General features: G+C 45.4%; 1 protein-coding gene across 1 annotated transcript in view; it reads right to left on the bottom strand.

Annotated features, from left to right (window-relative positions):
- Window positions 1-25,778, bottom strand: part of RTKN2 (rhotekin 2) — a 237,501-nt gene that overhangs the window by 87,150 nt on the left and 124,573 nt on the right. Inside the window, exon 8 of the mRNA XM_085608786.1 lies at window positions 1,112-1,218. Coding sequence (XP_085464912.1) covers window positions 1,112-1,218 — 107 coding nt within the window. The remainder of the gene's footprint in view (window positions 1-1,111; window positions 1,219-25,778) is intronic.

Below are 25,778 nucleotides of genomic sequence, written 5' to 3'. Positions count from 1 at the left end.
TGTAAAGCGGGGTACAATAATTGCCTTCTCCAGGTTTCAGCGGGCAGACAGTTTCTTAATCCAGCATTCAAAAACTGGCAGAGAGCCATTGCCAGGAGTGCCAAATTAGCTTTAACCATGCTGTCTCCATTTAGGATTCGAGAACTGCATCCAGGCGTAAGAGATAAATGTATTTACACCAGCAAGTGAAAACACTTCAATCGTAGGCACCTTGCCTCTCCTAATGGAGCTATGGAAAAGAATTACCACAGGGTTTCTAGGCCAGCTGTTTCAGCCCCAGAAGTGCCCTCTAATGCAGTCGCTGTGTAACCAGTCAGAGAAAGGCAACGCCATAGAGAAGAACCAGATACTGTGTCCCTAATTTGCACTGGTATAGGTCCGTACTATCAATAGTCTGTCATCTTTTCAGCTGCTATCTTTCACATGTAAAGGGATATTGACTAACTCTCACCAATTAGTGCTTTTGAATGTCAGTTCAGTTACACTGCCCTGTTGCCATCTGTTTGCAGCCGTCACTCTTGAGGAAGTGCCTATCATTTCTGGTCCAACTACTCTTCTCTGTTGCACATTTGTAAGTTAGTGTTGGCAATGTATGTACAAGCAGGATTGTGTCAAAATAAATACAATAGGTTTGGTTTATGTGAATAGAGTTCCTTTAAGAGATTTCAGCAAACAGCTTATAATATGCTACAAGTTTAACTAAACAACCAAGATCTTACATTCGAATTTCTTTGAGGGTTAAACACTGAGTAGTTAGTAAGCATCCACTATAATAAAGCAATGTCTTATCCAGGCTTTCAGGCCTGAAACAAGACATCAGCTGATGGTGCAAGTAGGTAGTTTTAGGAAGGAAAACATACTCCTCCCCACATTCCCACAAATAAACTAAGAAACAACAAAATAAAAGAGCCAAGTTGGTCCTGCAAATAAGGGTTGCACCATCGTTCTCCATGTTGAAAACAGTGTGTTAGAGCAGTCTTTCAGCTTTTGATTTGTTGCATGATTGTCCATGAAAAGATACAACAGCCTCTTAAATGAATTTTACATCACTGGCGTCACTAACCAGAATATTGGATAGAGGGACGATCGGCACAACACAAATTTGACATACCTTTTGACTAAGAAATCCTGCAACAACATCTTCAGTCATGAAGGCTGGCTGGGCAACAACACAACAGCACACATTGCCATACAAAGGGAGCCAAAAGGAGGATCCCTCTAAAAAATAGAAGACAAAAAACAATGCTGATTAAAAATGATAATACAAAGTACAAACATTCTTATGTAATTCACAACTACAACTGGACTATTCTGCTTATAAAGAATTCTAGTGTTTGACGGTTCACTTTAAAGTTATTTCCAAAAACCTCAAGAATCACAATAATCCAGAATTGATCATGCTGATCATTACTCAACAAAAGACAAAATACTAAAAAGCTAGTGACAAGAGGCATTTTTTTGCTACATAATGTGTATCAAGAAGTGAGAGCAAACAGTCTGCATCGTTTTTTCAAGATGTCGGCTTAATACCAAGAACTCAATTCCAAGATGGATGGTGCACTTTTTAAAAATAACGTTACACCTATCCTCATTCCACCTCCAGAATATGAGGTCCAGCTAATAAGATATTCAGCAACTGACCACCACAGTCATGTGACACACAACCCCCCCCCCATGTCTGATAATCAATGCTTCTCTGTAATTTTATGTCCCAAGTTTCATCTAGCTTCTCACCATCACCCCAGAAAAATAAAGAGGTGCCCCAATTTGCAGATCAAGAAAAAGGACATTTTTGTTGCATACACTAGCAATGTGTTGCACTGTATATGGACATCATATAACCTTATCAAAGGCCATCATTACTGCCAGAGGAATTGTGGGCTCTATGGTAATGTTGGAATTGGATTAACTCTAGAAGGTTGGCAAAAATCGAGGGAAGCATGAAAACAATCTCCAAGAAGAACTTGTTAATGTAAAAATTGTCTGACCAGCACACTGGTGTCAACCTTTAAAGGGTTCAACAAAGCATACAGGTAAAAAATATAAGAACATCTGTAGAATCCCAGCAGCAACAACCTAAATGTAGCAGGCAAACCTCTAATATCAGGCTGTAATGCAACCAAGAATCTACCCTGTTATAGATGTGTTCAATGAGTATTAATTACAGAAGGCAAGTGAGGAGGCTGGTGACATCTATGGGTAATCCTAAAAGAATTAGACAGCCTTAGATCAGTAGACTTCTGCATTATGGAAGGGATACCAAAGAATATCCTTGGACGTATGTCTGGCAGGTCATTTCATTCTTTAGAGGCAGTAAAAGCGGATTATTTTATGGTGTTCTGACTAAACCACCATGACAGACCGGGACATAAAAAAGTCTAGTTGGTTTCCTAGTTACTCACCTACTGTATAACAAAGTAGTCTATTGTCCTGTCTGGAATAATACAAATTTCGTCTGCAATACGGGTCAATTTATTTTCAGACACCAGAAGTCTAGGAAAATCCTACAGGCAATGGACTTTAACATCTGGTTCTTTACAGAATTATATTTCTTCTACGGGGGTCTTGAAACTATTCAAGCTATAAAGACACTCAAAGTGCTCTTTCAGCTATCAACATATTACCAGTCATCCACCACAGGAGTCATTATTGACATAATCTGGTCTGATCCCCGTCAATTCAGAATTTTGCACCTTCTAAATGAAAAAGACACCCTACTTTTTCATAGCACACTGAAGTGGATTCCTTTGAATTCAATCGACCGCATAAAGAAACACTGGAAAAGCCAATTTGGCGTTCTCTAATGTGTTAATTCTTGCAAACTGTCTTATAAAGTCAGAATCGTTTAGACTTCAGGAAACAAGTTCCTTATTTCCATTATTCCACAAAGTACAAAAATATGGTTATTTCAAAAAATATTTCACAAACTGCAAACATACCGTTCTTTATAAACATTTTGCATGCATCCTGTTTCCAGCATCTGATGTAGTGTTGCATTAATTAGGCAACACAAACGAAAGAACTTTCTAACATTAATGATTATCATACTCATCATCGGGAGACATACAGTCATGTCTGACATTTATATGATATTCCTTTGGAGAGTACTGATTAAGATTGTAGCTTACAATGTACTGGCATGAAGTGTGAGTCCGTTCTCATTACGACCCTGTCCTTGTGTATCTGGATGTAGGGCTCTTGCAGCGTTAGCGCTTGCAACTCGCTTACTCTGCGCAGTGAGGTTATTGCCACCAGAAAGGCTGTCTTCATTGTTAGCATTTGGAGGGAGGCCTTGTGAATGGGCTCAAAGGGCGCTTTCATAAGTTCCGTCAGGACTATGTTGAGGTTCCATGCCGGCGGCGGCATTCTCTTTGGTGGCGCTATTCTTTTTGCCCCTTCCAGGAATCTCTATACTACCCGTGACGTAAAGAAGCTTCCTCTTGTCTCACCTCGTGTGTAAGCTACGATCGCCGCCAGGTGTACCCTCAGCGACGATGAGCAAAGTTTCGCCTTTAGAAGGTGTGGGAGGTATCTAAGCACCGTTGATTCCTTTGTCATTTTATCTTGCAGTTTATTTTTGCTGCACCACATTGTGAACTTTTTCCACTTTTCCCGATAACATTTCAGTGTTGTTGGCTTCCTTGCCTCCCGCAGCACCCGCATAGTGCTTGGAGGTAGTTTAAGGTGTGCGAACTCTATGTCTTCAGGAGCCAAGCTGCCAGTCCGAGGCTCTCTGGCTCTGGGTGTAGAACCTCTCCGTTCTGCATAGAGAGCAAGTCCGTTCTTTTTGCGAATTTGTGTGGAGGTCCCTGTGCCATTTCCACTATTTGTGAGTACCATGTCTGTCTTGCCCACTGTGGTGCCACCAGGATCATTGTCATGTTGCTGGTCCTGCACTTGTTGAGTACCCTGTGTATCAGTGGTATTGGTGGAAAGGCGTATGCAAATGTCCTTGACCAACTTATCCATAGAGCATTCCCCTGGGATTGTTTTTCTGGTTGTCTGGATGCGAAGTTTCGGCATTTTGCATTCAGGCGTGTTGCAAACAGGTCTATTGTCGGTGTACCCCACCTTTTGAATAGGCTTTGCGTTTCCTGTCCATTGAGCTCCCACTCGTGGGATGCCGAGGTCTGCCTGCTGAGCCAATCGGCTTCCACATTGTCTTTTCCTGGTAGGTGTATTGCCAGCAGGTCTATTTTGAGTGGGATGGCCCATCTCCAAATCTCTTGTGCCAGAGTTGAAAGGGTGAACGATTGTGTCCCTCCCTGCTTGTTGATGTAGAACATTGTGGCAGTATTGTCCGTCTGTATCAACACCTTTTGGTTGTATAGCTGCTTCTGGAAGGCCTTCAGGGCTAGCAGTACGGTCTTCAACTCCAGGTAGTTGATGTGACCGCATCTGCTGGAGTCCACAGACCCCTCACTCTGAGCTTGTTCATGTGCGCTCCCCAGCCTATCTGGGATGCGTCTGTGGTAATGGTCACAGTTGGGCTTGGTGGTGTCAAGGGCTTTCCTATCGTTATGTTCTCCCTGTTCCACCATGCTATCTCCTCTTGCACTGCGTGCGTAACAACCACTAGATCCTCCCAACTTCCGTTCGCCTGTGACCATTGTTGCAGCCATTCCTGGAACGGTCTCATGTGAAGCCGTACATTGGGGACTAGGTGAATGCATGACGCCATCATGCCCATGATCTTGCTCGCTGTTCTCACTGTCAGAGCTCGCCCCTTCTGGTAGAGACGCGTCTCCTTCAGCAGGGCTACCGTTCTCCTGTCGCTGGGCATGACTGTTTTGTCTAAGGTGTTGATCTGCGCTCCCAGGAAGATCTTCACCCGTTCTGGTTGCATTGATGACTTCCCTCAGTGTATCGAGAATCCCAGGCTTGAATGTTCTTGTCACCCGCTCTGCGTGCTCCTCGCACTTGTCGAGAGCACTTGCTTTGATTAGCCAGTCGTCTAGGTAAGGATACACATGAATCCCTTCCCTCCTTAGGTACGCTGCCACTGCTGCAAGGCATTTTGTGAAAACCCTTGGTGCGGACTTTAGACCGAATGCCAGGGTTGTGAATTGGTAATGGTCCTGGTTGATGTTGAACCCTAACAGGTTTTTGTGGCGCCTGTTCATCGGGATGTGCAGGTAGGCATCTTTGAGATCCACGGTGGACATGAATTCTCCGCCTTGTATTTGGGGTAGCACTTCTTGTAGCGATGTCATTTTGAATTTTTGCGTTTTTATGAATTTGTTTAGGAACCGTAGATCCAGGATGGGTCTTAGTGTTTCGTCCACCTTTGGGACCAGGAAGTAGTTTGAATACACCCCCTTGTTCCTTTCTCTGCATGGCACTGGTTCTATGGCCTCCTTTTGGAGTAGTTGTTGCGCCTCTTCCCTGAGTTGAGCAAGCTCTTGACCAGATCGTTGTCTTCTCTTTGGTCTCCTGTTTGGAGGCCTTTTCTCCAACGCTATGCAGTATCCGTGCTGTATGACGTCGAGTATCCATTTGTCTGATGTTATTTTTTGCCATTGTTGAAGGTAAAGCCCCAGTCTTCTGCCTACCGGTGTAGTATGCTCGTAGGCGCTTGTTTTGTGTACCGCCCTCACTGTGCTTATCTTGCGCTTCACCCCTCGGGGTATGCTGGGGGTGAGCGTCTCCTTGCGTGCAAAGTCACTTAGATGAGGGTTGGTCTCCCCCTCTTCTTCTTTGGCCACGTCCGTTTCCCCTCCCGCGAAAGGACTGGCCTCGAGGCTGGTACTGCCAGTTCTGCTTCTGCTGACCTTGTTGGCTGTGACTGTCACCCTGCTGTCCTTGCTGGAATGCTTGGTGTGACGTACCCTGCTGGTTACCTCCCCTTCCGTAGGGTCTCCGAGCTGGGGTGCCTCTTCTCATCCCTCTGAATTGTAGGGCCCCCATGGACCTTGCCGTCTCATTTTCCTTCTTCAGTTGGGAGAGCTTCTCGTCCACCGGTGCCCCGAACAACGTTTCGCCGTTGAAAGGGGCGTTTAGTATGTTGTTCTGGACCTCGTTTGAATCCAGAAATTCTGAGCCAGGCCTGCCTCCTTTCAGTGATCCCTATGGCCATTAGCCTGCTCGAAGTCTCAGCCCCGTCCAATGCAGTCTTAATGCATGAGTTGGCGCTATTCTTCCCCTCCTCCACTAGATGGGAAGCCCTTTGTCGGTACTCTTCTGGGAGATGCTTGATTAGTTCCCCCATCTCATCCCAATGCTGGTACTGGTGCCTGTTCAGTAGCGCATTAGAGTTTGCCATGCGCCAGTGCATTGCGGCATTTCTTTCAACCTTCCTTCCAGTGAGGTCCATCCTTCTGCTCTCCTTATCAGGAGGTGGTCCCGAGGTCGCCGGCACATTGGCTCTTCTCCTGGCCGTGGAGGCAATGATGGAGTCGGCAGTGACCGATCCCTTGATGTAAGGAGGATCCTGCGAGGAGTGCTTGTACTTCTTTTCCGGTCTGGGCGTGAAGGACCGGCATGTTGCTGGGTCCTTAAACGCCTCCTTCCCTTGGTTCATCACGCTTTGGAGCATGGGGAGGAACTGGCTCCTCGTCTGGATGGGGAGCAGAGTCTCGAGTAGGAAATCCGCTTTCGGCTTCTCCTTGTCCAATTTCATCCCAAAAGCTGCTGCAGCGCTCTTGAAGACCATGTTGTACGCCCCGATGTCGTCTGGCGGTGAAGGCCTCGAAGGATAAGTCTCCACGGGCTCTTCGGGATTTTCGGTGTCGATGTCCTGCCATTCCAGCTCCTGAGTCGTCGACGGCGTCGAGCCGTAGAACGACTGCTGATCCTCTTCTTCATCTTCTCCCTCATAGTAGGGGCCTTCTTCCTCCTCTCCTTCGACAGCTCTTCGGCTTCGAATTCTTCCTGTTCCTCGATCTCGACGACCTCTGTCGACGGGACCATTGGGATTTTGAATTTCTTCATTTTTTCGTCGAACTCCTTCTTCCTCCGAAGGATGCTCTCCATCTCCGCCTCGAGCCTTCTCTTTTTCTTCTCCATTTCGGAGACGTGTTCGGCGTCGACCGCAGGTCTCTTCGGCGGAGCTTGCGTCGACGCGGCCTTGTCTTTCGTCGCCGAACGCCCCACCTCGTGGGCCTGCTTCGACGAACTCTGTCTTTCGGCGGCCTTCGGGACCTGGGAGTCCTTCTTGAAGGATCCGCTGGGCCTTCTGTCCTTGGATCCACTCGCGGTCGTCGAAATTTTCGGCGCCGGTGTTCCCTTTGAGGACTTTGACTCGGATTTTCGAGAGTCACTTTCAGATTTTCGGGGCCCTTTCGGGGGTTTCGTACTCGACGTGTCTCTTACCTCGTCAGGCGTTTTCTTATCGGTCTCTGCGACCGTGAAGACATCAGGTCCTTAGGCGATGTCCTCATAGTCGGTGGAGAGGCCCAGATCGTACAGCTACGGGGCCTTACCCTTGCCTTCCATGTGGAAGTTGACTTTCCTCTGTCTTTCTCTCACCCGGAGTGTCTTCGGCGTGAAAGCGGAACAGGCGTTGCAGTCCTTGCTCTCGTGGTCGATCGGCAGGCAAAGGTTGCAGACCGGATGTTGGTCCTTCTGCACGTACTTGTGGTGGCAGTTAGGGCAGAATTTAAATGGTGTCTTGTCCATTGCGCTCAGAGTCCCTGAATGCGCATTTTCCTATGGGCGTCATAGAATTTCGAGGATCCCCTCCTTCTTCGGCGTCCCGGCTGTAATTCCTTCCTCTCTGTAGTCTTCTGTAAATTCTCGTTCGATGAAACTCGCGTATTTTCCTTCTTCCTTCGTTTAAAACTCTGGAGCTTCTCGATGACGATCCAGACCCAACGGCGGAAAAAAGAATCTGAAGATGGCGCCCCAAACGTGGGACTTCTGCAGGAAGCACGCCAACGTCACGAGAGGTACACCAAATGGTGGGACGTCGACGCCCACCTGGGCTACAAAAAAAAAAAGAAAGACTACGAATCCGGACCCAACCACCAGATCGCGGAATAATGCACAGCATAGTGAATCCAGAAAGATTCACGCTGCAAAACTTCCCTACACTTTCAACACGGAAAGGACCTCTAAATTTGCATTGTCCTCCTTTCACCCTACCAGATCTTATTTTGACCCAAACACCTTTTTTAAACCTGTCACAACTTGGTTGATTGAGATATTCACCTCTTGTGACCACCCATTCCCATGCAGTAACTAACCTAGTTCCCTGGGACGTCCTTACATTTGTTGAAAATGACATACATGTGTAACACTATGAACCGTAGTGCGATACGCCCATATCATAACTGCCATGTGTTTTCTAATAGAGCCTACGTTGGACCGTGCAAGTTGAATACTCACTTTGACCAACCTATCGGTCCTCTCCACAATTCCATTTCCCCAGGGATTATAAAGGGATGAGCAGGAGTGTTTGATCCCACATTGTTCCAGAAATTGTAGCATTTCGTTGCAAGTTAACTGGGTGCCATTATGAGTAAGTAATACATTAGGGATACCCTCTTCCTCAAAAATGTTCAAGGTTGTTCTATTTATTTTTTTACTATTTTACTATGTAACATGCCGCAAAGGAGGAAAAGTGTTTGTTGATGCCAGACTGCTTGATATTTTTTTTTTACCAGCACCTACCTGTCCTTCAGTTGAGAAATAGGTGTTTTGAAGAGAAGAAGCCTAGAAAATGCTTCTGATGGAGTGCAGTCATGATAGTTAAGTAGAAGCACACACCAACACTGTTTAAAGTAGATAACAAATAAGATGTTTTTTCTTGCTACAATGGAGACAAGATTGATTACATGCTATTTAAATGTAATCTACTTTAGCATATTATTAAAAGCAAAATGTAAAAAAAAAGTTCCTTTCGTAATATTTATCAAGCATTATGAAAAGGTGTTTTCACAAATGTTTGCCTCCACTTCAAAGCTTGGCTCCTACCGCTGTAGCTAGCATGTAAACACATTGTTGTCACTCTTTCGAAGCCTTACCTCATTACAGAAAACCAACAGCCCAGAAGTCTACATAAAAAGATCTAGAAATGTACCCTTTGCCAGCAGGCAGTAAATACTGCCTCTTTTAGGTTCCCAAAAATGACGCACGCAATCAAAGAACACCATTCAAATAATATAGAAAGGCTTACTTGAACTATGATGTAGAAAAGCATATAACTTTTCTATAACAGCGTTTTTTAAACTGTGGCCCAAGGACCCCTGGGGGTCGGCGAGGCCTACTCAGGGGTTTGTGAAAGTGTTACACAATTAAATATTAAAATGAATGGAATAATATTAAACAAATATTATAAGTGTTTACAAATAAAGAAGAAGCACAATTGAAAATAAGAAAACTTTCTTTATCACATTGTGAATTAAACTAAATATTTAAATATTTGAGCATTTGTTTAGTGTATACTTGCTTTTCTATTTTTGTGTATTATTTGGATATTCAAATCATAGAAATTGCTTAGGTCGGGGCTTCCTGGCTTCCAATAAGGACTCACTGGGGGTCCCCAGATCATAGAAGGGGTCCTCAAAAGTCAAAAGGTTAATAACAGCTGTTCTATAATATTTGTCACGTGTTGTGTTTAAAGACTTATTTATCATAAATTATTTTTTTTTAAAACACTTTAAACATGTTATGGGACATTTACATAGTTATTTGCACCATATTTCCAAGTAAACCTATTGTTCTAATGCAAATGGGTTGCTTTTAGAGGGGAAAACTTAAGATGACCTACATGTTCACCAAATAGTCGCATGCTGGAAACAATCCAACACATGCATTGCAGATGAAGCACTTCTTTGAAGGCAAAACCATGCACTAATAGCATGATGAGGAAACAGAAAAACTTATTTGCTGATACAAAATGTGATCGATCTGTAGTTAATTACCCAATATATTCACTACTTTGCTACCTTATCTTTTTAGTTCTTACTCTTGGTATTAAATGTTTCCTTAGTTTATGGGTGCGACAATCTAGTGCTCGGACACAAAGTCCTCAGTGTGTTGTATGTACAGTCATCTGGATATCTACATAGATTGACAGCATACGTCTGCTTTTTGCACCAATTGTCTTATTTATTTCTCACTTGGTATGTTACTTATACTTATTCATCAGACTGTGTGTAATACTTCAGGGTGCCATACTGGATCTGGAAAGTTGAAATGCCTTTCCTGAGAAGACAAGTGGCGCCCTTGGCTTAGGGTTCCATACCACGTGACATCACAGAGCCACATTATATGCCACCCAGCTGCACGGATACCAGTCCTCCGTCCTTTTTTCCAAACACAATGAGACGGACAGAAATTGCAGTATTCCAAAACTAACCTGGGGCTTTATTAATAATTGTAAGACCACTAATTAGAACCAGGAAGACTGTATGGGTTAGGAATCTGCAGGTATGTAGAGTATCCATCAGAGGGATTGTTATCATAGGTAGGTGGTGTGGTCTTTTGACAGACATTTCTGCCTGCCAATTCCTCACCTTATGAATCAATACCTAAGCAGTCTCTCCTAGGTGAGCCTGAGGAGGTGATCAAACCAGATGTCCTGCAACGCTCATCTGGCAAAACAGCCATCTCTGTGGACTTCGGAGTCAAGGCAGTAATGTCTTGTAAAAATTTGGAACGAAGCACACAAATGTCCAACACAGAAATGCCCTCAGACATTGTTAAAGATCAGCCTTTTCCTTTTGGGAATGGACTCGGATGCCTTCTGGAGGTTCCTCCTAGGCGAGGACATAGCAAATCTTAAATTATAGCATGATCACTTGAAAAATTGTCTGCTTTGGACTCCCCTTTCCCTCCTTGGAGCTAGCTTACCTAAGGAACAACTCTTCTGCCATTCCAAAACACTCTGGTCTTGTGAATATAAAAACTAAGAGTACTACAAGCATTTAGACAATCTAGCCTTTGCTCTTCCTTGGTGGGATGAGAAGGTTGGAAGCAGGGTCATTGCCTGACCCACATTGGAAGGAATGAAAACTTCCATCAGCAGGACCAGCTTGTCGGGAAAAATGAAGTGAAGTGAAGCTAAACCAACAGCCTGTAGCTTGCTAACATGCCAGTCTTAGGTAACCATGATTAAAATGAAAGTCTTCAGCGTGATCTGCCTCAAGGTGCAACTATGCATGTGTTCAAAAGGAGAGTGAGCAGTAAATTAATGTTCACAGTGGTATAGCAAATGAGGGAAGGCAAAACAAATGTAACTCCTCCTTTAGAAACCTCATAAGAATAGAAGACAAACGGCAAAGGCTGATGTGGTAAAAAAAAAAAAAACAAAGGCTGAAAGAGCCTATATACATTCTTTAACAGTGCCCACAGCAAAGTCTTGCTGAGCAACACCTCTGATAAATGTAGTGAGATGATTAACTTCCTCAGCACACAAAGAAATGAAAGTGGACCAGCCACCAGAATAAAGCAAAAACCAAAGGAAATGATGGACGGAGTGTTGAACATTTCAAGCACTCACCCCCAGTCAACTGATCTGGGTTTAATCCATCACCGTTCTTTAGCCCACTCTGCCACCCCAGTTCAGACATGGCCATATGCAAATCAGTCTGACCCCGTGCCTCATGGGAACAGTCCAGCCCGAACTGCCAAGCCATGTCTTCCCTGGACCGGAAACAAGCTTCCTAGGACCGGTTTCTGGCATTTCAGCCGTCTTCAGCCAGGCTTGCTTGAATCCAGTGGCAAAGTGAGCAAGGGACTCACGTCTGAGCATACCCTGCCAACTTATGGCAAACAAAGCAAAAACCAAAGGAAATGATGGACGGAGTGTTGAACATTGCAAGCACTCACCCCCAGTCAACTGATCTGGGTTTAATCCATCACCGTTCTTTAGCCCACTCTGCCACCCCAGTTCAGACATGGCCATATGCAAATCAGTCTGACCAGAATAGACAGACTTGGTAGCAGGACATCAAGAAGACAAAATTATATCCACAACTTCTTCAAACAAGTCAAAAGGACTCAGATTGCTTTGTTCAACCCAAAGGAATGAAGGAGAGGCCCTGATGCAGAACCAGCTTCTCCAACGGCAAGAGGAGGTCCGCCCTTAGCAGAAGCAGAATAGGAGAGTACAGAAACAGGCAGAGCAGATCCAAGTACCTCAACCATTACAAACAGTCCAATGCTATTAAGGCCAAAAGCGTCTGATCTCCAGTGCCTTGAGATGGCCACCAGAGGGAGGCATCGTCAGTCCCCACCAGTGCATGGGAGAAGGACTTTTCGGCATAATAGCCTAAATGTTCTGAACCCAGTGGGGAGGCTGGAAAGCCCTGAGGGAAACTGTCGTTCCACCACAATGAATAGAAGAGACTATGGCTAGAAGTGCAACTTTGGCCGGTTCATTGAAAACCCAGGTTGAACAGCAGGAGATGATGGCCTGCCCGAGGTCAAAAACTAGCTGTGGCAAGCATGCCTTCTAAAGCCAATCATAGTGAAACAAAGTGATCCCCGACCTATGCACTTTTGCCACAAGTCCCATCACCTTGATTAAGACTGGAAGTGTAGATGTGAACCCAAATGTTTGAGTCACAAATTGAAAGTGGGTGGAATCCACCACAAAACTCAAGTACCTCTCATGCGATTGCAGGATCAGGCGATGAAAATACACATTGTGCACTTCAAGGAAAATCACACAATCTTCAAGAGCGAAGCTTTACCAGAGAGAGCACCTTGAACTTCTCATTGCCCATGAATGTACTGAAATCACTAAATCCCAGTACTGGTCGAATTCACCCGCTGTCCAAGACTCGTCTGTGTTAGGCACAGAAATATAGGAAGAAGAGCATCTAGACTCCATCTCATTCTCTGTAACAAGCTGCCTTGCAACCTTGCACAAAAGAGCCAAAATCCTCCTGAGGAAGAAATTGGACAAGGTCATCCAGGGTGATTAAGGGGACAGAGGGTGAATAGTAGGGTCAGGAAAGAAAAGGTATAGCCTTGCTCAACAATTTGAAGGAACACACAGTCTGTTGTGATGAACGGTCTAAGCGTCAAGTGATGAGATACCTTCCCTACCACAGGCCAAACATGCTCCCTCAAGGTCCGAATAAAACAGTTTTGTAGGCAGCCAAGGTGAAGAGGAGTGTTGTAGTTATCTACAATGTCCTCTTGAACTTCCACGCAACCTGTAGCTCCAAAATAACTCACTGTGTTGCTGCACAAGCTATGAGGGCTGGCGTCACCAAAAGAGCACGACTCAAGACTAGCCCCTGAAGTTGTGGTACTCCCAGTGGAATGGATGCGTAGGAGAAGCCAATTCCAAGGAGCGGGCCATGAAGAAGGTAATGGTTACCAAGCAATCATTTAAAGGTGTGTTGGGTGTGTATTGGACACCAATATCCATAACATCACCACTATTTGATTACTCCAAGCTTGTCCCTATTCATACAATCTGCCACTGATACAAGGGCAAACAAATATAGTTTTGTATATAATTTGCTTTTACAAAGGAATATATTATGCATAGCCCTTATAATCCATTTGAAAAAAGTAAGTAGTATAGCATCCCAACTGTATGCACAAAGTAATTCATGTTGTTTAGTGTGGTGTAGACAATAAGTGCACATAAGCATTGCGGGGGGAGTGCCCTGGCTGAAACTATTTCAGACAAACAATTAGTCATCTATTGAACATGTGAAGTACTTTAGGATATTGATCCTAGAATGCTGGTTAGGAAAATGTCAACATTTTGATCCTCAAGGCAATTGCATCCAAGGGTCTCACTAGGACACAAAGAGGATTTCATCATGGACCACAATGTTATTAGTTGATAAACAAGATTGCACTTGCATACTTGGCATTAGTGAGTAGTTTACACAGAAGGTGTAGCAGTGACAGGAAGTGTTTCCATAGCGGAGTGTACAGATTGTAAAAATTGTATACCAAAAAAGTTTTTGTCTATCGATAGGTGTATAAATAATTGATTAATCAGTGCTAGCGATGACTAATCAAACTCCCAGTAACAGTGTTGTTTTTTGGATATCCTGGACACAACCTTTTTTGTATAGCTTACTAATGTTCCCACAAGGGTTAAATGTTTGTTATTCGTTTTCATTGGATTTTGAGGATATGATCAAGACACATTATTGGCACACAGCAGCTCCTCTCTAATGTTCATTAAGGTGGGTTTAGTACCACTAAATAGCCTGACACCAGACTGAAAATCACTGAGACAGCTGTTTAGTTCAATGTTTGCAGACCTGTAGGATGACAACCATTTCATAGGATTTTTTTTGCAAATGATAGCAGACCTGAAATCTGAGTGACATTGCAACATGTAGGTAGTTTAATAGTAGTGTTACAATAAACATGTTACCTACCTTCAGTAATGCTCTTTCTGGTGATCTGAAGTTCTTCACCTTCAGATCATTCCCCCCCAGGTGCTAGACTGGATACAGGGAAATATTTTCACTGGTGCTCCCATGACCAGTATGTGGCACCATGAGGCTCCACAATGCCCCTGAAGTGACAGGGCAGATCTCCTACTTGCTAGGTTAAAGAAAGGATAAGCAATGTCCAGAAGCTTAGCCTGTAAGGGATGAATGTTTTAAGCACCAAACCAGGTGATGACCATGTCCATCACATGCACTGTGGATGGATTTCCTCTAAGGGTGTTCGGTAGGGAGGATGAAACCACCTCAGATGGCAACACAGATTCAGTGAATTGTAACTGCTCAATCTCCACCCCTAGAGGTGTAAATTGCAGAGTGCCCTGTCCTGTTGCTGTGACAGGAGATCCACCCAACATGGTAGCCTGATCAAAGGACACCTGCTCAAGAATTGTCGGTACAACACTCTAATGGACTGTCTGGGACAATTAAAAGGACTTGGGACCAGTCATCCTTGATATTCTTCAGAACTTGTGGTGGGGAGACAGAGCACTAAAGGCATTCAGCAGTCCTGCTTACCGTTCCAGCCAGAAAAAGTCTCCTAACAAGTGCCCTTGTGGAAACTCAAACACACAAATCTGCTGACAATGGACATTGGACTGTGGGTAAAAGATCCGGCGAGGGCTCTACCCAAGGATCGAATACGTCTTGCGCCTTATGGGGGTGCAGTCACCACTACTGATCCACCAAGCAACATCTGTTCAAATTGACTGCTCTCGCATTCAGGGACCACACCAGGTGGATGATTACTCAAGAGATGTACACCTGGCCCAGCTACCCAAAAGTTGCTAACTATTCTGCTACAGCACCCCACTTCACCCTTCTTGTGGCAGATGGCACATGGTATTTTTGAGAACCTATAACAGCCTTCACCAATGATCGAAAGGGAAGCTTTCAGGGCACAATAAATGGCTCATTTCTCCAGAAGGTTGATGTGGGGCTGGTTATCTGCTGGAGACCAGGGGCCTCTGACGAACTCTGAGATGCCAACTCCCAACTCTGCAAAGGATGCATCAGTCACCACTGCAACCTCTGGGTGGGCAAGGGGGAGCAGTCCACTGCAGGACAATTTGGGATAGTTTAGCCGCCACTACAGATCGTTGGTTGTCTCCTACTAGACCTGGATGGAGTCTGGGAGGCAGCATTAATGCAGGGACCACTGAGATCTCAGGTCCTTTTGCAAGGCCTGCAAGTGCCACCTGGCTTTGCTGACAAGGAGGATGCATGAAGGCAAGAGTCAAAGAAGCCTCGCAGCCATCCTCAACGAGATCCAGAAATGAACCCAAAACATTGGGATCATAGTCTGAATGTCTCCTGCTCGATGTGGTGGAGTAAAGGCTTTGGATCTCACCAGATTGAGATCTGCCCAATGAATACAAGCCTCTGAAGCAGTCGGTGAGTCTTTGGCTTGTTTATGGGGAAAACCAAAGACGTTAAGAGTTCCACTGACTGTGGCAAACCCACCTTCATCAATTAGTTGTCAAAGTGTAGCAATACAAACATTTCCAACCTCTGGAAATGGGCAGTAACCACCACCACTATTTTCTTGAATACCTGAGGGGCCAAGGTGAGGCTGAAGGGGAGCACAGCAAATTGAAATTGTCCTTGCCTCCCTTGAACTACAGGTAATGCTTGCAGGTACAAAGGAGTCCTGCAAGTCCAAGGACACCATATAGTTTTCAGGGTCCACGGCAGGCAGAATCTGAGCCAATGTAAACATCTTGAATTTGTCCTTCCATAGGAAGTGTAGGAAAGTGACCCTTTTTGCATGGTTACCCCCCTAACCTTTTGCCAGATACACGATATAAACTTGACTGTGTGTGCTCTGGGTCCCTTCCAATCAAGTTCCCAGGGCCTGTGTTCTTTCCCAAAACTGTACCTTTGTCTCCACAACTGGCACACCTCTGGGCCACATTTAAGTCCTTATTTTGAAGAGAACAGTGGTCCCTCCCAATATAAATTTGCTTTTGTGATTACAACAGAAATACAATGACATCTATGCTCATATATCCAAATGGATGTTTACACTTCAATACAGGGAATACATAAAAGTGGGACAATTTACAAAAAAAAAAGAAAAGCAAAGCAGGTTGCTAAACTCAGGCACTACCATGTTGGCCAGAGTACAAATTGTTCTGGCCAAGAAACATACATTAGAACCATAGCACTTTACAGTAACAAAAATTCTCAATTGTGTCAAGGTGCTAGAGTTAACGACGTTTCGATCCCTAAACTGGGTAATGGGATCATCATCATCCAGACATTACTATTGATGCCCGAGAAGAATGTCAGATAGGATTCACGATGTGGAACCTGAGTTCGCATGGCAAAAGGGGGCTTGTGGACCGGCACTTGTGCCCAATCCGGTGTAGGTCACAATAGGATGGAGATCGGGATCCGGGGCATTGCATGGGCGATAGTAGGACGGGTGCGGTAGCCAATTGGGGAACCGTGGTGATCTCGCGGTCAGTGTGCTGTGATGAGACAAAGTGCATATGAAGTTGCAGATACAAGGGAGTCCGAGTCCCCTGTCAGAGTAGACAAGGGCCTTTTTGCATGGTTACCCCCTAACCGTTGCCAGATACATGATGCCAACTTGACTGAGTGTTCCCTGGGTCCCTGACAACCAGGTTTCTAGGGCCTGTGTTCTTTCCCAAAACGGTATCTTTTTCTCCACAATTGGCACACCTCTGGGCCACATGCAAGTCCTTGGTAAAAGTTACCCCTAGTAGCAAGGGCCTTGTGACCACAGCGGGCCTCTGATGGCTGCAGCATGTGTTATGCCATCCTCAGAGACCACTTACCTGAACTCCCACACACCGCCATTGCAAGCTGAGTGTTTTGGTGCAGACTAAACTGCAGAGTCCACATGGAACCCAGCCATGAGTGCAATGCCCATCGATACTGCCTGTGGCATGGGTAAGTCACCCCTCTAGCAGGCCTTGCTGCCCTAAAGGCAGGGTGCACCATACCAGCGGTGAGGGCATAGCTGGATGACCAATATGCCCCTAAAGTATATGTGCCATTCCCAGGCAGTGCAGTGAAGCTATTTTGAGTATAGGGGCTGGGGAGTTTGTCATTACGACCCCCACAGCGGCTCCACTGAAAACTGGGAAGTTTGGTACAAAACTTCTCAGCACATTAAATCCCACACTGGCATCAGTGTGGGTTTAATGTAAAATGAACTCAGAGCATCTTAGAGATGCACCCTGAAAAACGACCAACACTGGTGTGGTTCCGGACTGGTGGTGGTGGATGGCTGGTAGACAGATTTCTGGACCCCTGGGTAGAGAGAGCCTCCGCTCTCTGGGTCCTGAAACAAAGCCCATCCTGAACAGGTGTCATGCCTCTTCCCCCAGGATGGGCAGGGCCCACACAGGGAAAGCTTCAAAGGCCTGCTGCCTTTGTTAGCTACCCCCAGTCCTTTGCTGTCACCAGCAACTGACCCCCACTGGTTCTGACCCCCACTTTGGATGGGAGAATCAGAGGGAAAACCTTGCCAGGAAGGGAGATGTGCACAACTTTGCCAACTCCACCCCTCAGGTGGTGGAGACGAAGTGAAGCACACATCTCAGTCCCCTCAACCTTAAAGATGAGGGGACTTACCCAAATCAGGAAGAGGCCTATGCGCCCCCCTCCCACTGGAAGGTGGCATAATATGGGGTGTAGACACCCTAGGGAAGGGACCCATTGGTGCCAACCTGCACACCCCTGTAACGCTCCTAAAGCTAGTATTTAGGGGCACCCTTGAACTTTGCCTCCTCAGATACAATGACCTAAGAAGGAGGACTAAAGAGCAGTGCAGAAGACAATGACGACAGACTTGGCCTCAGCTCTCCCGGCCTGTCTCCTCCTCCAGAGACCCTGCTGCCAGAAACTGGTGTGGCCCACAGCCAGCAACCCCAGAGGACCTAGGATGTCTTCGTCAAAGACTTTTGTCTCTAGTGGACAGCGGATTTGTCCAGCAAAGAACACAAATCCAGTCTCCAGATCTGCAACACTGCACCCGACACCCACGGCCCAAGTTTGAGTCAACCACTTAGCCTGAGACGTCTCCCCAGCGATCCAGACCTCATTTGCACCTGTGGCTGACCTCTCCAAGTCTCCTCCTCGACGCCTATCTCAGACTTTTTTCCCCGTCAACACCCACTCAATGGCACCTTTGGAGGGCAGAAGAACTACCACCTGCAAAAGGATTTTCAAGTGCTCTTCTTAAGTTTGTTTAGGTGAGAGAGGTTAATGGGGTGGGGAGAAAGACCCATTTGTCAGTAGTAATGGGTCTCCAGCCAGGGGGTAATGTTGGATCCTGCCCCCACTGGCCCGGCATGGGCCATTGTGAATAAACTAAAGTGGATTAAAAGCCAGTGCAGCAGGGAAAGGGGGGTTAAATTACCTGTCCCGCTGCCCTGTATGTGGTCCGCCAGTGCCATGCCCACAAACCCAAAAGGACTGAACTGGTAGCTGAAAAACTGGTTGTGATGGCTACCACCGTGTAAAAGTCAACCTCTGAATTTACAAAACTATTGTCAGCAGTCCCAAAGACAGTCCAGTAGCTCAACTGTACTTGAATCTCTCCAGAGCCAAGTTTCCTTTCCCTACCAAAAGTGTAGACCCATCAAGGGGTATGTCCATTATGGATGCCTGTACATCGTCTGAAAATCCAGAAGTCCTAATCCAGAAGTGCCTCCTCAAGACTACGCCGTTTCAAACAGCCCTGCAATTTAATCTGTGATCTCCAGTCCAGCACGAATTACAATATTTACTGAATCCTATTAATCTTGTATTGTTTGTGCTAAAGAGGATTGGAGAACATCTGGGACCGATAGCAAGATCGTGCTGGCCTATTCGCTGAGAGCACGGGTGTACTTGCTCAGCATGCACAGAACGTTTAAGGACCCGAGGCCCAAACTCATGGATAAAAACACACTGAATGAGTCACTCTGCTTCAAGTCCCTGTCTAGGGATTGGTTGGAAAAGACTTAGGGTTAACCTGGCTAGTTGGAGACTGCACAATGAGGCCCTCCGGTGTAAGATGTTTAGCCAAACATCTGTGTCACAAAATCCAGGTGTATGTTGCCGGGTTACTGGTATGTTAACTGGAGGGCAAGAACAGGGTTTTGATCAAGTATCCATCAAAGTGTTGGTGAGGGCAACAATGGCCCAGATGTCATAGGCCCTGGCTGCCGGATATCTTAGAGGACAATGGACCTCGTTTCAACGGAGGACACCTGCAACGTTAGCCACAATGGCCCAGTGGCGGGTCAAACTTGGTTATTGGGGGATGTGTCTAACACTGGCATTTTGTAGGTGTAGGTTTATAGTATCATCAGCATAATAAGGAGGGAGCAGAGTATCTCCTTCTCCTTTATCATCAGTATCCTGAGGGGCCCTATGTGGATCCTGTAGAGGGTCAGGCCCAGAGCCAAAAAGAAAATGGAGCCTATTAGTAGCCGTGTTAGAGGAGTCTGGAAAGAATCAGGTTGCAGAAAATCTGGTTGTACCTTTGCAATCTGATAACTCATGCCAATGTTGCCTCAGGATCTGACATGGGAGTAGGACACTGGGTATCTTACCTGCACCGGTGGAATTATAAATTTGCTTTGGTGTGACAGGAACTGGCATGGATCTTGGAGTCATTGTGTAAGTCTGTACTGGAGTCAATAGAGACCCGGTAAAGGATCTTAAAATTCAAACAATGTTATGGAGGACGTGTATGCAGTAACCCATGGCCCCAAAGGACACTAGAGGGAGTCACAAGCGCATTAAAGATTTGCAGTGTAGTATATCCATAGCACTCTTGGTGACCTTGAAAGTGTGTGGCTCATATCTTGATGCCCTCGTATCTTCTCTTTGGAACCAGAGTGGCAAGATGAGGTGAATTTCCACTTTGCCTTCCATGGCTTACATAAGGGCTCCGAAACCGCCAATGGCACGGAGTGGAAAGTGGACCGGTCGCAGAAATAGCACGGAGACTGACTGATTTGGAAAGGGAGTGGGACCTGTTGAAAGACCATGACTGCTTATGCTTGGTGATTTTTAGCTTTGCCTCCCGGTCTAAAACCACATTTGGGTTAATTGGTCACACAACTTGGCCTTATGACCATAGCCCACACACAAAATGCACACCACATGGAGGACCATGAACAACATCTGCTTGTGGCAGTCTCCGCACAACTTAAAGTATGTTGTTTTTATTTGGGGGGGGGGGGGCAGGCATCATCCACTAGCAACAGTTTTGTAGAATTTCAAAACAGTCAGAAGGCATACAAAGTTGGGAGACATGCTCCAGATCCACGTCGAAGAGCACATAACGAAAGGAACAGAGTGTGTGATAGCACTTATATGCACTCTGGCTAGGTCACTTCTAGCGAAGTGTGGAGCAAGCATGGAACCACCTACAAGTGTGTCGGAGCACAGATGTTGAATTCTACGTATCCATTCCGGCGTCTGAGTATATTTTAAAGGTGATGAATCTGCAGTCAGAAGTATCCATCAGAAGGCATACATTACTTCGACTTACCACCCTTTACATTCAAGATGCATTGGCTAATCCAATTATGTAGACTGATTGAAGACTGGCAAAAACTGTGAAGCACAGTGTTGCAAAGTCATGCTGTGCCCTGGGCACCCCCCTAACTTGTTGCTGACTGATACTGGTGGTAACCGACACTGACTGACCCAGGGCTATGCCTAACCAGGCCCAGGGCCAGTGCTATGCTGAAAGACATTAGAATACAGTTAAAACACCCACATACACTAGGGTACACAATGGTATGGTGGGGTACCCTTGTGATTGGCATGACCTCCCCTATAGGCCCCTAGTATATAATAGGGCAGGGGGATTGAAACTACCTAGAAGTCTATAGTACCCTAGGGCACGGCAGTTTAGAGGCCAGCAGCTTTTTTTGCACTTGCATGGGTACACTGCTGAAGCCTGAGGTCAGTTTAAAAACAAACAGCCCTGGGTGCCAGGACTGCTTTTAAAAAGTAAATTGTGCCCAAACTCGACTTTGGTGTTTGGGGCACTTAAAAATGGATAACCTACAATGTTTTGGCATATTCAGGACCCCCAGGGTCTCCCCTAGGTATCCCGGGGGGGGGCGGGTTTTTATAAGGTACACCTTATAAAATGAGGTTTTATATGCCTGGGTAAAGTGAAATTTCACCTTTCACTCCCCACAACGTGGTAAAGTGCTGGTCAAATTCGACTTTGATGTTAGGAGCACTGTGGAGGGAGGATCTGCAATATTTCTACAGCTAAAGAACCCCTAAAGCCTCCCCTAGTTGCACATTTGGTGGGGTTCCTATAGATATAAAGCAAGTATTAATAAAATAAAAGTCCTGGTAAAATGGCCCAAGTCATTTTTCCCATTGCAAATCCCCTGTTACATAGGTTAAAATGGTAGGATGTTATTGATTAATAACTCTTGATAGGAGAGGGCTAGAAATGCCAATCACAAACTTCCCAGAATGTTATTAATAAATCCAACAAGATCATATTATTGAATTCCTCCTAAAGCGTACATACAAGAAGTTATAAGACTTTGTTGTTTGTAAGTCCAAATTCAGCCTTCCAGTGGTCTGCCCTGATTGGTCAGAGTTAAGTGGATTAGCCAGGCTGCCTTGTAGAGGTAATAAAGAGCCCATGGGGTTAACCAGCTCTGCTGGCAAGGCAGTGTGCTGTTCCATAGGAATGGGAATGCCAGGACAGGGGGAGGAGTCGTAAACTATGTTCATCAAAGAGGAGAACAGAGTCATTTACAACTCTGAACTTCCCACCTTAGGCAGATGGCAGGATTAATGAAGGTATGAGCAGATACAGGGGGGAGAGTCTAAATAAATTAGCCAATCTAGGGGTGTGTTTAGCCAGCTCTTACCTCCTTGCTGGAAAATCAGCCATTATGGATTTGGAAGATTTGATGCACTCTGGGACAAACTAATGCCACACTCTACAGGATGTGGTCATATCTTGGAGGAGTTACCCTGCTCCCATTGGTCAGAAGAAGTGACGACCTGCTTGACACAGAGAACTTGGAATAAGTATCAGAGGGGCAGAGCCCTCCAGATCTGTTGTTTGAAACTTACTGAAGGAAGAAGTGCCCTGTTGAGAAGTTTTGCTGTGCAAAGATTTCTAAGGCCTGACCTCGGAAGACTGCACCATCTGAAACTACAGCCCTGTGGATTATCTTGCTGAAAAAGAACTAAAGAGTGGACTCCGTGAAAGGTACAGGTTAAAAGAGCTCATCTGGAACATCGTCAACTAAATCTACACCTTGGAGAACCATCAGTGGATTTGTAAGGGTTTTGTACCAGTGGATTGTGGGAACTGATGTCCAACTTTCACGGACCATTTTGGAGCTTCCAGACCCTTGGAATAAGTTTAAAACACTGTGGGACCCGTTGAGAAACTTCAGGAAGAAGTTCAAGAAGTTTGGAGAACTTTGGAGCAACTTTGAAAAAAAGCTCCATAAAGGGACCGACTCAACCTGGCCAGCAAGGCCGCCTGCCTTCAACCGCGAGCCGGCCAAGCCATCCAGGTTCGTCCCGCTAAAAGCTCCATGGGTCCAACTTCCAGAGTTTGACTGGGACTAGAAGAAAACTGAAGCCGGCGAACCCTCACCGGATCCGGATACATGAGGAGCATCGAGAGACCTCATGAGAAAAAGTTTCAGAAAAGTGTCTAAGCCCGCTCGTAGAAAAGGTGACCGGGAGCAACCGCGAACGCCAAGCCACCTGCCTTCCATCGCGTGCCGGCCTGGATTCCTGGGTTGCCCCGCTGAAGCAATCTTGAGAAATGTTCTACGTTCGCTCCAGGTAAGTTGACCGGGACCTCATCAAAAGTCAATCCGGCGTACCCTTACCGAATCCAGACTGGCTAGGAGCTTCGAGGGGCCTCGTGAAGAAAAGCTCAAGAAAGGTTTCTAAGTGTGAAGGTAGAAACTGAGACCGGGACCTGCCGCGAGCTGTAGCCGCTCAGGGCTCCATCGCGCCCGGCCTGAAACTTTGACTTTGGCCGGTCTATCGCGAGCAGGTATCACAATAAGGTGCTATAATCTTCTAAGTGCTATATTTTATTAAATCTTTGAAAATTCATATCTCCGGTTCCCTTCATTGGAATTTCATCGTTTTGGTATCATTTTAAAGATAAAAATATTGCCTATTTTTATAAATTGGTGTTGGATTTTTATTATGTGTGGTGTCTTAATTATTAACTGAATTGGTGGTTTTAAATGCTTTACATACCCGTTTCTGAAGTTAAGCCTGTCTGCTCGCAGCCACGTTACCAAGGGTTGAGCATAGGAATAATTTTCTAAGACCTATGCTGAGTCCTATCATGTGTTAGTGGCCTTATTGCCAGTGTCAGGCCTACATTTGCCCCTACCAATAACCCACTTTCCAACCCAGACACTTTAGTCACTGCTATCATTAGCGAACTTATTTTGTCAAATCGGAGAAAGCATATTCAAGATTGAATATTCTGACGCTAAGGTCGAGAGAAGGAGTAGCATCCTAGTCAGCATAGGACCTGATCGATTTTATTGCTAAAGGACATCAGGTCATCCGATAGCCCCTGAAACCATCCAAAGTATTTCAGGAGGACATACGATAATATCCTATTACTCTTAAAGACTGTTTCCATGCGTTATCTTCTTTGACATTACATGATAGAAAGAAGGCCTTTTTGGGTTAGAAAACAGCTGGTCGATGTCTGTGATCATGAGCATGGTCACTCCTAGGTCAGCAGTTAAGCAGGACATTTTTCCAGTATTTCGAGGATCCTGCCTCCATTTCAAGACTCCAACATCTTCAGAAAATTAATTAATGTCCCAAACTTAAGTAGAAAGCTTTCATTTTTTTGAGCCGCATCATTCAGAAAGGCAGTAGTGACCAAGAAGTCTGATGGTTCATCAGAAGTTCATGAAGGTGTATTCATTAAGGACTCCATATTTATGTTTATCACCAGAATGTTACAATGTTTACAACCTGGACCCCTTTTTAATGTTGAATTTGACAGAAACGAAAAATGGATCAGTGTGACCTGTCCAGGATGAGCGCTAACATTGGGTAATGTCATGGGCAGTCACGTGAGAACAGCAGATCATGACAATGACCGCTTCATTGGTTGGCTGCTTACCAGCTGAAAGCAGCTCAGATTGCCCAAGGTCTTCATTTATCCTCGAATATAATGTTTTGGGTTGAGAGGGTGTGGACATAGATGTTAAGATTACCTAGAAGCCAAAGGGGTGCTTTGACGTAGTTCATCACCGAGACTTAGTAGTGAGGGGTGGTAAGACGAAAAGGATCCTATTAGCTTTTCTACAAGAGTGATTGAAGAGTTTGGAGCAGGAAAGCAATTAATGAGTTCAAAAAGGTTGGAGTGCAGGCTTGTTCTTTAACACTTTGTACCCGTAGGGCTGAAAGTCTGCACTGTCAAGGCACCTTGGCCATCCAACTCTTTATAAAAATGTAGATTTCCCTGGCAGATCATGTATACTTCCTCCAGCGGATAGAACATCTTTGTGCTCAGTGGACGAGCACCAGGTTTGGCACTTCCCTCCTGTACAGCACAAGGCTCTAGTGGACCAGTAGTGCACTCATTACTCTATGTTGAGGCTGACATTAGGAGAAGTTGACTGAGAAATCAAGACAAAGGCCTTTTCATCAGAATCAGTGGGTGAGGTATTGGTTGACACCGTAAAAGCCTATTTTGTTACTCATAACTGTGGCTCTTTTTCCACCACTCAACATCCATGCTCCAGTCTGGATACATGTTGTAGAACAATGCTTGTGTGTTACGCAAAGAGACCATGTGGCTGTATTAATGGTGTCTTCTTAAAGATACTTCGTGTTGCACAAAACTGTGGGTTCCCTCTGGGTAAAGTGATTCAGACTTCCTGGTCTTTGAAGCAGGGCTGGAGCTTGTGCATCAGAATGGCTGTCTAGCTTAGTTTCAATCGTCTGGTTTCTGCACTATACCCTATATTCAATGCAGTCATCTACCATGCAACATAAGGCTAAAAACACCGCATTAACCCAGCAACAGCTTGGACTGTCTAGCCTGTAATTTACCAATCCACACCCCAATTATCTGTTGGTCCCACCCTCCAGAGTACTCAGTCTGTGATGATACCTCTAAAGAGAATTCCTGCTATGGTGGGCGAGGCATCAGATAACACATTCTGATTTTGCCATTACTTCCCATCAGAATCCTTGCAAGGCAGTACCTTGGATATGCCTTTTCTGTGAACTAAAACAAAAAGGTTACTTACCAGTAGGAGTAGTTTTGCAGCTTGAAGAGTTTTCTGGATTTTCATGCTGTGCATTATTCCGCCATCTAGTGGTTGGGTCCGGAATTGTCTCTTTTCCCTTTTTTTTTTGGTCGCTGTCGACCACCATTTGGTGCCAGGT

Source organism: Triturus cristatus, chromosome 1_2 (genome assembly GCF_964204655.1).
Source record: "Triturus cristatus chromosome 1_2, aTriCri1.1, whole genome shotgun sequence".
Lineage (NCBI taxonomy): Eukaryota > Metazoa > Chordata > Amphibia > Caudata > Salamandridae > Triturus > Triturus cristatus.
Note: the sequence above shows the minus strand (reverse complement) of the source record. Positions and strands in the feature narration are given on the sequence as shown.